This window comes from Microcaecilia unicolor, chromosome 4 (assembly GCF_901765095.1).
Source record: "Microcaecilia unicolor chromosome 4, aMicUni1.1, whole genome shotgun sequence".
NCBI lineage: Eukaryota > Metazoa > Chordata > Amphibia > Gymnophiona > Siphonopidae > Microcaecilia > Microcaecilia unicolor.
Genome location: NC_044034.1, coordinates 92,776,219 through 92,788,268, shown reverse-complemented (window position 1 = coordinate 92,788,268; position 12,050 = coordinate 92,776,219). Strand labels below are relative to the sequence as shown.

Below are 12,050 nucleotides of genomic sequence, written 5' to 3'. Positions count from 1 at the left end.
CGCTTGTAACATTATTACGTTACCTGTATTGTAAATAAACCTTTTTAAAGTAAAATATATGGTCTTTATGTTCTGAAAGCACATGCCCTTAAACCTTGCAGTGCAGGTTAATGTAATTCAACAAATATAATATTTAATTCCCCCTCTTTCTTACAAATGTAAATTTTATTACCTTATAGGTAATTGGTGGAGAATAGACAATAGAATAAAAATACATATTATTTATTAAAGTGTGAAAGTCAGAGATCAAGTAATGTCGGTGGTACTATGTGATGGTTTTCTGCACCCTAGACATGTAGCAAAAACTAACATTTCCATGTCTGAAAAATTATTGGGCATAAAATGAATGGTGTGGCATTACAACCTTAAAACCACTGGATTTACAAAAAAGCATCAGGTGTAACTTGTACAGTGAGGCACGTTACAACTCTAAAACCATCAGACCTCCATGAAAGACTGGGAATACAATGCATTATGTAGTTGTAATACTAAAAAGCAAGTCAATTAATTAGATGAAAGACACAGGAAAGGGGGACTGGGTGTTAAGGTTCTATATGGGAATTTGTATGTCCATCTACATAAAATTCACTGTTGAGCAGATTAGATGTTAATGGATACACACCAATAGGAAAGTAAAGGATTTTTTCTGGAAATGGGGTGAGAACAAATAAGGACAATAAGCATATAATTAATCATTAACTTTGCCTTTAATATCTTGCAAGTATAGTTTTGTAAGTACAAATTTCTAAGATATCTATTTTATACATGGCATTTTAAATAAATGACTGATTTTACTAGGTTTCATCCCTGCCTAAGGTGCAAAAATTAAACCCTGAGGGGTCCTTTTACTAAGCCGCGGCAAAAAGTGGCCTGTAGTAGTATGAGCGCGTGTTTTTGGTGCATGCGGGGGCCGGTTTTTACTGAATCTGGGGAAAAGGGCTTTTTTTCAATTGGCCGGGAAAAGGGCCTTCGTTAAAATTGAAACCAGCACGCTCCTATTTATGGCCTGAGCCTTAATGCCACCCATTGATCTAGCGGTAAGGGTTCATGTGCTACCTGCGTGATGACCGGTCAGTGCGCGCCAACTGCAGATTAATGCCAGAAACACCACGTGCAGTAGGAAATACAAAAATAATTTGTCCCGGCGGTATGGGTGCACGCCAAATCTGAAATTACTGCCGGGGGTGGGGTGGGATGATAGCATGGTGGTACTCTTCTTTTGGTGCGCATTGCATGCGCGTAGAGCCTACCATACCTTTGTAGAAGGGCCCCTTAGTCCAGTAACTGCACAACAGTCTTTTGGACAGAAACTCATACTACCAAGATTTTCAATATTCTAACTGTATGCTATTCAGTTATATAATGAAAGAATTTAAGCCTCATCAAACAAGACACATTGGATTTCATCTGATCCTAGAAACATTTTTAAGATATTCAGATTACCACTGTTCATAATTTCTTCTTAATATAAAGGAACAGATCTCAGACTTTACATGCTACACCTTAAGTGGCTCAGTAGAAAGACTTCTGTTCTGCACTCACAGCTTTTTTTTTAAGCAAAGGAAAAGTTAATTCTCACAGCAATGAATAATGAAGTACCACATATAACAGATTCTCCAGGTGTGTGAAAAAGCTACTGTACATTTATTTAAGAGTTCAAACTCAAAATAATCTTACACAAACACTATGGCTCCATAATTTTTCAAGCCTCATAATTCATTTAATACTCTAACTTATTTTATTCCAAATCTCTGGCCCTTAGGCTTATTTTGGTCACTAAAAGATTGAATGACACATGAACTTCTTTCACTGCCCATATCTGCTTAAGTCTAACAGCTTACCAAATGCATGAGAAAAATGAAAAGTCTATTAAAATGGTTAAAATGTCTTCTTGCCCATTGGCCAATTGTTCAGTTCTACAGAGGAAAAACAATAATTGAAGCTTCGGTTCATCATTAGCAATGGCATCAATACATATACCTTAACAATTTCTAATAGCTACCTCACAGGTTCTCAGTTATCATGGATTTGATTAAGAACATGTTAATATAGCTTCTTTTTTTTAATAGTTTTAATATAAAACTTATATAGTTTTGACAGTATTTGACTACAGGAAAACAAAGATAGGCATTGGTATAGCCATCACAAGATTTTAATGAGTTGAGATTAATGCCTTTATGAGGGGAAATTAAACAAATATTCATGGTGTTGGCTTCTTCAAGTCTCGAATCTGTTTAATTAAGTAGTTCTTCTCATCTGAGAACTGCTCATCATCTGTCCTTTCTTTCTGGAAGCTGTTCAGAAACTCAATTAACTTGGTCTGGTTCTTCAACAGTATGTCCACAACTGGCTGTGGCTTATTTGGATTGGCCACAAATACCTAAGATGAAAACAAATATAAATACAAAATATTCAGATATAGATAACATAATTACATATGTTTACATGAAGAGTAATGGTTGGGAAAAAGTTGACTGTATAATAAGCCTGTCAGAAAACAAACTCACTTGTGGATACTGCACGTAACCTAGGACTCTGTTTACTAAAGCGCAGTAATCATTTACAGTGCAAATTAACACACTAACAGTTACTGCATAGCTGTGACACACTAATTTGTGCAGTAATTGCTTGCTGAGTCAGGAAAAGGGAGGAGAATGGGTGCATTATGAGTGTGGATAGAGCTTGCAGTTAGGACATGTAAGTTACTGTGTGCTGTCGCCACTACATAGGAGGCAGTAAGTATAGCCTCACTATCCGCAATGTATTCACCACAACATCTTCCAAGCACCCTCCAAGTACTTTCCCACCTCTGATCACCATTCAGAAATCCCCATTCTCTCCAGGTACTTACTAGGGATATACCTGGTCAATCAGTGGGTGGGTTTGGAGGGGGAGGTGCAGGAATAATCAGACTTTCTTATCCTGTCACCAGCTCGGGTTCAAAATGGTTGCTTTGATCCAAGCTGCAAAACAATGCATCATTATTCAGCAGTTAGTCTCAAAATACTACTGCTAGGGATCAAACTGCCAAATAAGATTGCATTATTTGGCTGCTTGACCCCCTAGCTATAGTCTTGTGGTACTACTGCTTAGATCAATTGCTAGAGGTCAGAGTCACCATTTTGAATCCAGGCAGCCAACAGGACAGGAGTGTCTGGGAATCACTCCTGCACTCCCCCCCCCCCCCCCCCCACTAGGGAAGACAATTTTTGAAGGTTGTTTGAATTTGTGGGATCAGAGTGAGTGATGAATGTAGCAGTATCTATAAGAAAAAAATGCTTATTGCATCTAGTCCCTACACTAATGCGTGCTAAAAAAATGAAGATACATACCTGTAGCAGGTATTCTCCGAGGACAAGCAGGCTCAGTATTCTTACGTATGGGTCGTCGTCTGCGATGGCCCAGGAGTCCGGAACTTTGGAAAAACAAAAGAAGTCTGTAGAGCGCACCGTCGCGCGGACCGAACACACTGACATGTGCAAACGGCTTCCCACCCACGATGCGAGCGTGCCCTAATTAGTTAGTAAAAAGCAAAGGAGAGAACTGAAACAACTCCTACGGGGAGAAGGGAGGGTTGTAAGAATACTGAGCCTGCTGTCCTCGGAGAATACCTGCTACAGGTATGTATCTTCATTTTCTCCGAGGACAAGCAGGCTCAGTATTCTTATGTATGGGGTATCCCTAGCCCCCAGGCTCACTCAAAACAATGAACATTGGTCAACTGGGCCTCGCAACGGCGAGGACATAATTTAGATTGACCTAAAAAGAAACAGAACTAAGTGACAGTGCACCCTGAAACAAAACAGAAATGGGCCTAGGAGGGTGGAGTTGGATTCTAAACCCCAAACAGATTCTGCAGCACTGACTGCCCAAACCGACTGTTGCGTCAAGTATCCTGCTGAAGGCAGTAGTGAGATGTGAATATGTGGACTGATGACCACATTGCAGCCTTGCAAATCTCTTCAATAGAGGCTAACTTCAAGTGAGCCACTGACACAGCCATGGCTCTGACATTATGAGCCATGACATGGCCCTCTAGAGTCAGCCCTGCTTGTTGGTGTAATACATAGCAACCTGATTGTCTGTCTGAATTAGAATGATTTGATTGGACAGCCGATCTCTGAAAGCCTTGAGAGCGTTCCAGATAGCTTGTAATTCCAGGAAGTTGATTTGAAAATCCTTCTCCTGAAAGGACCAAGTTCCTGAGTGTGAAGTCCATCTACATGAGCTTCCCACCCCAGGAGGGATGCATCCGTCGTCAGCACTTTTTGTGGCTGAGGAATTTAGAATGGATGTCCCAAGATCAGATTGGATCGAATGGTCCACCACTGAAGGGAACTGCAAAAGTCGGTGGAGAGATGGATGACATCCTCTAGACCCCCTGTGGCCTGGCATCACTGGGAAGCTAGAGTCCATTGAGCTGATCTCATATGTAGGCGTGCCATGGGAGTCACATGAACTGTGGAAGCCATGTGCCCTAAAAGTCTCAACATTTGCCGAGCTGTGATCTGTTGAGACGCTCGAGCCAAGAACACTAGGGCCAGAAGATTGTCTGCCTTTGCCTGGGGAAGATAAGCTCGAGACGTCCGTGTGTCCAACAGAGCTCCAATGAACTCCAATTTCTGAACCGGGACAAGATGGGATAATTGATTACAAACCCCAGTAGCTCCAGCAGTTGAATAGTCATCCGCATGGACTGTAGAGCCCCTGCCTCCGAGGTGCTCTTCACCAGCCAATCGTCGAGATAAGGGAACACATGCACTCCCAGTCTGCGTAGTGATGCTGCGACAACTGCCAAGCAGTTTGTGAAGACCCTGGGCGCAGATTCTAGGCCAAAGGGCAGTACACAGTACTGAAAGTGCTGCGTTCTCAAACGAAATCGAAGATACTTCCTGTGAGCTGGGAGTACCGAGATGCGAGTATAGGCATCCTTTAAGTCCAGAGAGCATAGCCAATCGTTTTCCTGAATTATGGGAAGAAGGGTGCCCAGGGAAACCATCCTGAACTTTTCTCGGACTAGGAATTTGCTCAGGGCCCGTAGGTCTAGGATGGGACGCATCCCCCCTGTTTTCTTTTGCACAAGGAAGTACCTGGAATAGAATCCAAGCCCTTCTTCCCCTGGTGGAACGGGTTCGACCGCACTGGCTTTTAGAAGGGCAGAGAGTTCCTCTGCAAGTACCTGCTTGTGCTGAGAGCTGAATGATTGAGCTCCCGGTGGGCAATTTGGAGGCTTGGATGCCAGATTGAGTGTGCATCCTAACCGGACTATTTGAAGAACCCACCTGTCGGAGGTTATAAGAGGCCACCTTTGGTGAAAAAATATCAACCTCCCCCCCCCCCCCCCCCCGACAGGCAAGCAGCCCGGTACGGACACTTTTACTGCAGCTATGCTGCACTGGAGCCAGTCAAAAGCCCGTCCCTTGCTTTTGCTGGGAAGCCCTAGGGGCTTTAGGCACACGGCGTTGACAAGAACACGCATGCTGGGACTGAGCCTGAACCAGCTGCCAAGAAGCAGGAGTGTACCTATGCCTGTTATAGGAACAGGGAGCACTCCTCCTCCCTCCAAAAAACCTCCTAGAAAAGGAGGCAGTAGCAGAAGACGTCCGGCGGGAGAGAGAATCCATGGCATCATGATGCTTTTTCATCTGATCGACCATGTCCTTACTTTTTCTCCAAAAAGATTATCCCCCCGGCAAGGAACATCCACCATTTGCTGCTGGGTCTTATGATCCAGGTCAAAGACACGCAGCTATGAGAGTCTGCAAATCACTATACCTTGATCAGCTATTTGGGATGCTACATCAAAAGTGTCGTAAGACCCCCTGGCCAGGAATCTGCGACACGCCTTCTGCTGCCTGACCACCTGGTAAAAAGGTTCAGCAAGGTCCGGAGGAAGAGCTTCCACTAAACTGGACAGTTGCCTCACCGAGTTACGTAAGTGAATGCTTGTGTAGAGCTGGTATGTTTGGATCTTGGCGGCGAGCATTGTGGCCTGATACATTCTCCTCCCAAAAGAATCCAAGGTCCTAGACTCTCTGCCTGGGGGCGCTGAGGCATAGTCTCTAGTACTCTTGGCTCTTCTGAGAGCAGTCCACCACCATGGAATCGTGAGGAAGTTAGGCCTTCACCATTACAGGCTCTCCATGGACTCTGTACTGGGACTCGGACTTCTTGGGAACCACTGGATTAGAGAGAGGGGGCAAGACCAATTCCGCATCAGCACTTCCCTGAGTGTATTGTACAGGGGGGCCTTTGCAACCTCTGCAGGTGGAGAAGGATAATCCAGGACCTCGAGCATCTCAGCCCTGGGCTCATCCACAACCTCCATAGGAAATGGAATGTCCTTAGACATTTCCCGCACAAAGGATGAGAAAGAAAGGTGGAGACATCCTTGCTTCAATCATGGAGTAGGATCAGAAGCAAGCCCTCAGGACTCTTCCTCCGAAAAGTACCTCGGGTCTTCTTCTGCTTCCCACGAGCGCTCATTTTCGGTATCAGACAGAAGCTCCCTAAGAGCAGCCCGAACCCGAGCCTGCCTTGACGTCGAGGATTGACGACCTTGTGGGGGGTGTCGAGAAGTCGACCCCTGCCTAGACTCCAGTGAAGCTTCCTCCACCGACGTTGAGGGGGAATCGACCCGGGTAGCAGCCGACGCCGGCACTGCAAGCGGTACCAAGGGCGGGGAGCTCCTCGCAGGCGATGGCCCAGATGCCGCCTCCACAGTCGGTATGGAAGGCGCAAGCACCCCCGATACCAATGCAGATTGATGAAGCAAACCCTCCAGAAGCTCTGGAAGAAGGGCCCTGATGCGCTCGTCGAGAGCTTCCATCGGAAAAGGCTGAGGGGCCAGTGAAGGAGTCGGCTGCAGAATCTGAGGGGGCTTGAGAGCCGGTACCAGGCTGCCACACGACCGACGCATCGGCACCTCCTGAATGGAGGGAGAGCGATCTTCCCGGCGCCGACGCTTCTCGGGTGCCAGCTGCCTTGGCTCCCTTGAGCTCTCGGTACCGTGTCTGGAAGGAGATCAATGACGGTGCTTCTTCGCCTTCGCTCGATGCCCGTCATCGAGACTCCTCAGTAACGAAGAGGAGGACATGGAATCCACACGCCTCCTCGGGGCCGAGTCCGACAAAGGTCGGTCCTGGGAGGCCTGCATAGCAGCAGGCCTCGAGATGGGTGGAGACCCACTCGATGCCGTCTCTCGGCAGCCATTACTTGCACTCTCGGAGTCGCTGCTTCCCTCGATGTCGACGCCGATGTTGGTACCGATGCTCTCGGTACCAAGGTCGCTGTCGACGTCAAAGGACCGGACTGCTCAGAAAAAAAGTTTCTCTCGCTGAGCCTCTCGAGTCACTTGGGTCCGCTTCTTCATCAATTTGCAAAGCTTGCAGGCAGCTGGGAGATGGTCGGGCCCAAAACACTGAAGACACCACGCTTGGGGGTCGGTGCTCAAGATGGTCCGGTTGCAGTGAGTACAACATTTGAAGCCGCTGGGAGTCTTTGATGACATGGGTGGGAAAATAGCGGCCCCGAAATTAAAAGGCTCGATGGTGCCAATAAAAGAGGGCACAAAAAGAGGGAAAAAGACCCGGCCAAGCAGCCTAAAGGTCGGCCGCAACAAAAAATAAAGGAAACTTAAAAGAATGAGAAAAAACTAAGAAAAATGAAGGAAAATACAAAATTTTTTTTTAAATATATTTTTTCTGAAAGTTTTTTTCTGAAAGTTAGTACTAAGAAATAAAATAGCGATAAATGCTGAAAGTCCGTCTCCTGAGCCGAAAATCCGTACAGCAGTAGAAACTTGACTGATCAGACTCGCAGAAAGAAAGAAACTAATTAGGGCACGCTCGTGTCATGGGCGGGAAGCCGTTTGCACATGCTCAGTACGTTTGGTCCGCGTGACGGTGCGTTCTAGAGACTTCTTTTGTTTTTCCAAAGTTCCGGACTCCTGAGCCGTCGCGGATGACGACCCATATGTAAGAATACTGAGCCTGCTTGTCCTCGGAGAATGTACAGTTCTAACAATTTGCATTTTAAAGTGATTTAACTGTCTTTGTGTCTATACCCCTGACTGCCTAAGCTACTAGCGGTCTGCTCTATTCTCAGAGTCTAGGGAGCAGAACTGTCCTTAGTGAGTATAATGGGGCATGAATCAGGGCAACGATTCCAAGCCCAGACCTTTAAATAGGGATAGCTCTGTCTGTAGGTGCCAGTTTTGTGGGTACAAAAGGCACTTGAACTCCACAAATATTAAGCAAATTTCTTTACTGTGGCCAAGGAGGGCTAATTGTGTTGGGTTTAGTATCACTAGTCATTTGTCAAGGTGGCTTCTATGACTCTACCCCCAACATAATTTCCTGCTCCAGAGCACTGGTAGGCCACAAGTTGCTGAGGCTTCTGTGCCAGTAGCACCCCCCCCCCCCCCCCCCACTTCAGTCTCAAGAGAAGACCCTCCTACCCTCCACTTGCTAAACACTGGTGTTATTCCCCCTTTCTTCAACTTTATTTGCTCTATAAGAGTTGACCCATAAGAATATTATGCAGGTAAGACGGTGGCCAATCTTGGTCATAATTACAGACCTGCCAAGACACCTGTATTTGGCAGGAATCTCCAGCTTTTGCAGGTCATGTTCCACAATCCCAAGGAGCTGGGATCTCCCACCAAGAAACTTCCCTTTCCAGTGGCAGCAGGAAACGCCTTAATAAAATGTCATCTTCTGCTGCCGCAGGACCAGAGCTGGCAGCAGAAGATGAAATTTTATTAAAGTGTCTCCTTCTGCCGCTGGAAGGGGAGGCAACGTCAGGTGCCATGGGCCATGAATCAGGTGTTCTGCGTCGGAGCTGTGGGCAGTGACTGGCAAAGCTGGGAGCCAGGATAGAGTCGTGCCCTAAATCTCCCACAGAAAATGTAGGCCCCCTTGCCAGCTTTGTAATTACCTGGAAAAGTACCACAGAGTAGATCAAAGATCTTTTCTATTTTTCAAGTGAGGGCAGAAGTGGTAATAAAACTTCAATTTGAGAGCCAAAACTATCACCAGCAAAACTGACTTCCACTCTATTAACCTCCACTAACCCTGTCTCTAGCCCCGTCCCCTTCAAGTGGGCTCGCCCCTCCAGTTTTTAATCTCCCCCATCCCAGAGCATCCCAAACTGTGGGTTGGGACCTTAAATGGGGTCACAATTCTGCACCTATGGGGTGTCTCACAATTTTATTTGGCTACAATCACTGAGTCACAGCTACAAAAAGATTGGGAAGCACTGCCCTATACCTTCCATGGAGGCTTTTTTGTGGTGCCACCTTTGAACAACTATTTTGTTTTCTTACAGCAGCACACAGCAAGTTTGAACTCTATCATGTGTGCTCAGTCTTGTAAGATTTTGGGCACTGCATAGCTCAGACTTACCAAGAGTTGCATTGTACAGGTATTAAATAGAATAACTTATGGAAGTATGCCAGCAGCAAGACTGAGGAAAAGGTTGGGGAAAATTGTGTACTGGGGAAAGAGTCAGGAAACCAGGCCTTCCAGTGCAGAACACTGGAGTATATCCATTCCTTGTGGCTAATTCCCAGGGTAGATGGTTGTTTTTCCAATGCTACCTGGCTAATGTCTTGTAGATTTTTCCAAATAAAAATCACAGTTTCATGTATAATCTTTATCTTTTCTTTATAGTGCACTATCATATTTTATATTAATGCTATATTCATCTTATCTATTTTCAAAATCTATGTATTAAAAAAAACTTATTGAATGTATATTTGAATCCTTATTGATTGATCTTTCTCCACAGGATTTTCATTTGCTAAATCTATGCAGTCTCTTCCCCATTAGACCACATGGAGGCTCATTTTCAAAGCACATAGTCTTATAAAGTTACATGGAGGGGCATTTTTGATATTAAGTGTAAGTCCGACTTTGGACGTTTTGTAAAAAACGACCAAAATCTGAATAGCAAAGAAGGCAATTTTCAAAAAAGAAAAACGTCTATCTTTTGTTTTCAAAAATAGAATGTTTTGTGATTTGGGATTGTAGGACCCACCAGCATTTTTAGTACACTGGTCCCCCTGATAACCAAGGAAAGGATAAGGGCACCCTATGGGGCACTACAGTGGACTTCATAAAATGCTCCCAGGTACACATCTGACCATTGCTCCCTTACCTTGTCTGCTGAGCCACCCAAAACCCACTACCCCCAACTGTACACCACTACCATAGCTCTTACTGGTGAAGGGGGCACCTATATGTGGGTACAGTGGGTTTCTGGTGAGTTTTGGAGGGCTCACAGTTTCCTCCACAAGTGTAACAGGTAAGGGGAGGTAGAAGCCTGGGTTCACCTGTCTGCAGTGCACTGCACCCACCACTAGACTACTCCAGGTACCTGCAGGCTGTTCTAATGGACCTGAGTATAACATCTGAGGCTGGCAAGTAATGTTTTTCATCACATTTTTGGGGATGAGAGGAGGTTAGTGACCACTGGGGGAATAAGGGAAGGTCATCCCTGATTCCCTCCAATGGTCATCTGGTTATTTATGGCACCTTTTTGTGCCTTATTCGTTATATAAGTACATAAGAATATAACTACATAAGTATTGTCATACTGGGAAAGACCAAAGGTCCATTGAGCCCAGCATCCTGTTTCCAACAGTGGCCATTCCAGGTCACAGATACCCGGCAAGATCCCAAAAATGTACAAAACATTTTATACTGCTTATTCCAGAAATAGTGGATTTTCCCCAAGTCCATTTAATAACAGTCTATGGACTTTTCCTTTAGGAAGCCGTCCAAACCTTTTTAAAACTCCGCTAAGCTAACCGCCTTTACCACGAATTCCAGAGTTTAATTACACGTTGAGTGAAGAAAAACTTTCTCCGATTCATTTTAAATGTACTACTTTGTAGCTTCATCGCATGCCCCCTAGTCCTAGTATTTTTGGAAAGCGTAAACAGATGCATCACATCTACCTGTTCAACTCCACTCATTATTTTATAGACCTCTATCATATCTTCCCTCTGCCGACTTTTCTCCAAGCTGAAGAGCCCTAGCCACTTTAGCCTTTCCTCATAGGGAAGTCGTCCTATCCCCTTTATCATTTTCGTCGCCCTTCTCTGCACCTTTTCTAATTCCACTATATCTTTTTTGAGATGTGGCGACCAGAATGGAACACAATATTTGAGGTGCGGTCACAACATGGAGCAATACAAAAGCATTATAACATCCTCATTTTTGTTTTCCATTCCTTTCCTAATAATACCTAACATTCTATTTGCTTTCTTAGCCGCAGTAGCACACTGACCAGAAGGTTTCAACGTATCATCAACAACGACACCTAGATCCCTTTCTTGGTCCGTGACTCCTAACATGGAACCTTGAATGACATAGCTATAATTCGGGTTCCTCTTTCCCACATGCATCACTTTGCACTTGCTCACATTAAACGTCATCTGCCATTTAGATGCCCAGTCTCCCAGTCTCGTAAGGTCTGCTTGTAATTTTTCACAATCCTCCCGTGATTTAATTACCTCATTAGTTACTCCCATCTCTAGCTCATTTATAAATATGTTAAAAAGCAGCGGTCCCAGCACAGAGCCCTGGGGAACCCCACTAACTACCCTTCTCCATTGAGAATACTGACCATTTAACCCTACTCTCTGTTTTCTATCTTTTAACCAGTTTTTAATCCACAATAGAACACTACCTCCTATCCCAGATACACAATATCAACCAGCTCCCCTTTATCCACGTTTGTTCACCCCTTCAAAGAAATGTAGTAGATTGGTGAGGCAAGATTTCCCTTCACTAAATCCATGTTGACTTTGTCTCCAAGCTTTTGAATATGCTCTATAATTTTGTTCTTAATAATAGTCTCTACCATTTTGCCCGGCACCGACGTCACTCACTGGTCTGTCTTCAGCTATCTACTTTAAAACAAGAGCTCTGTAAAGTAATGCAAGAATTAGATGCAATTAAAGCAACTTATAGGACTGTGCAGAATCATAACTTCTCACCACTGCCTCAAAGAATAAAACCACATAAGAACAGATGGTTCACAGT

At 44.8% G+C, this 12,050-nt stretch overlaps 1 protein-coding gene across 3 annotated transcripts in view; it reads right to left on the bottom strand.

Moving 5' to 3' along the window:
• Positions 1 to 688: 688 nt before the first annotated feature.
• Positions 689 to 12,050, bottom strand: part of CAB39L (calcium binding protein 39 like) — a 212,963-nt gene continuing 201,601 nt past the window's right edge. For all 3 annotated transcript variants that reach the window (XM_030200470.1, XM_030200471.1, XM_030200472.1), the window contains one exon: positions 689 to 2,380. In XM_030200470.1, coding sequence (XP_030056330.1) covers positions 2,201 to 2,380 — 180 coding nt within the window. In that variant the 3' untranslated portion in view covers positions 689 to 2,200. The remainder of the gene's footprint in view (positions 2,381 to 12,050) is intronic.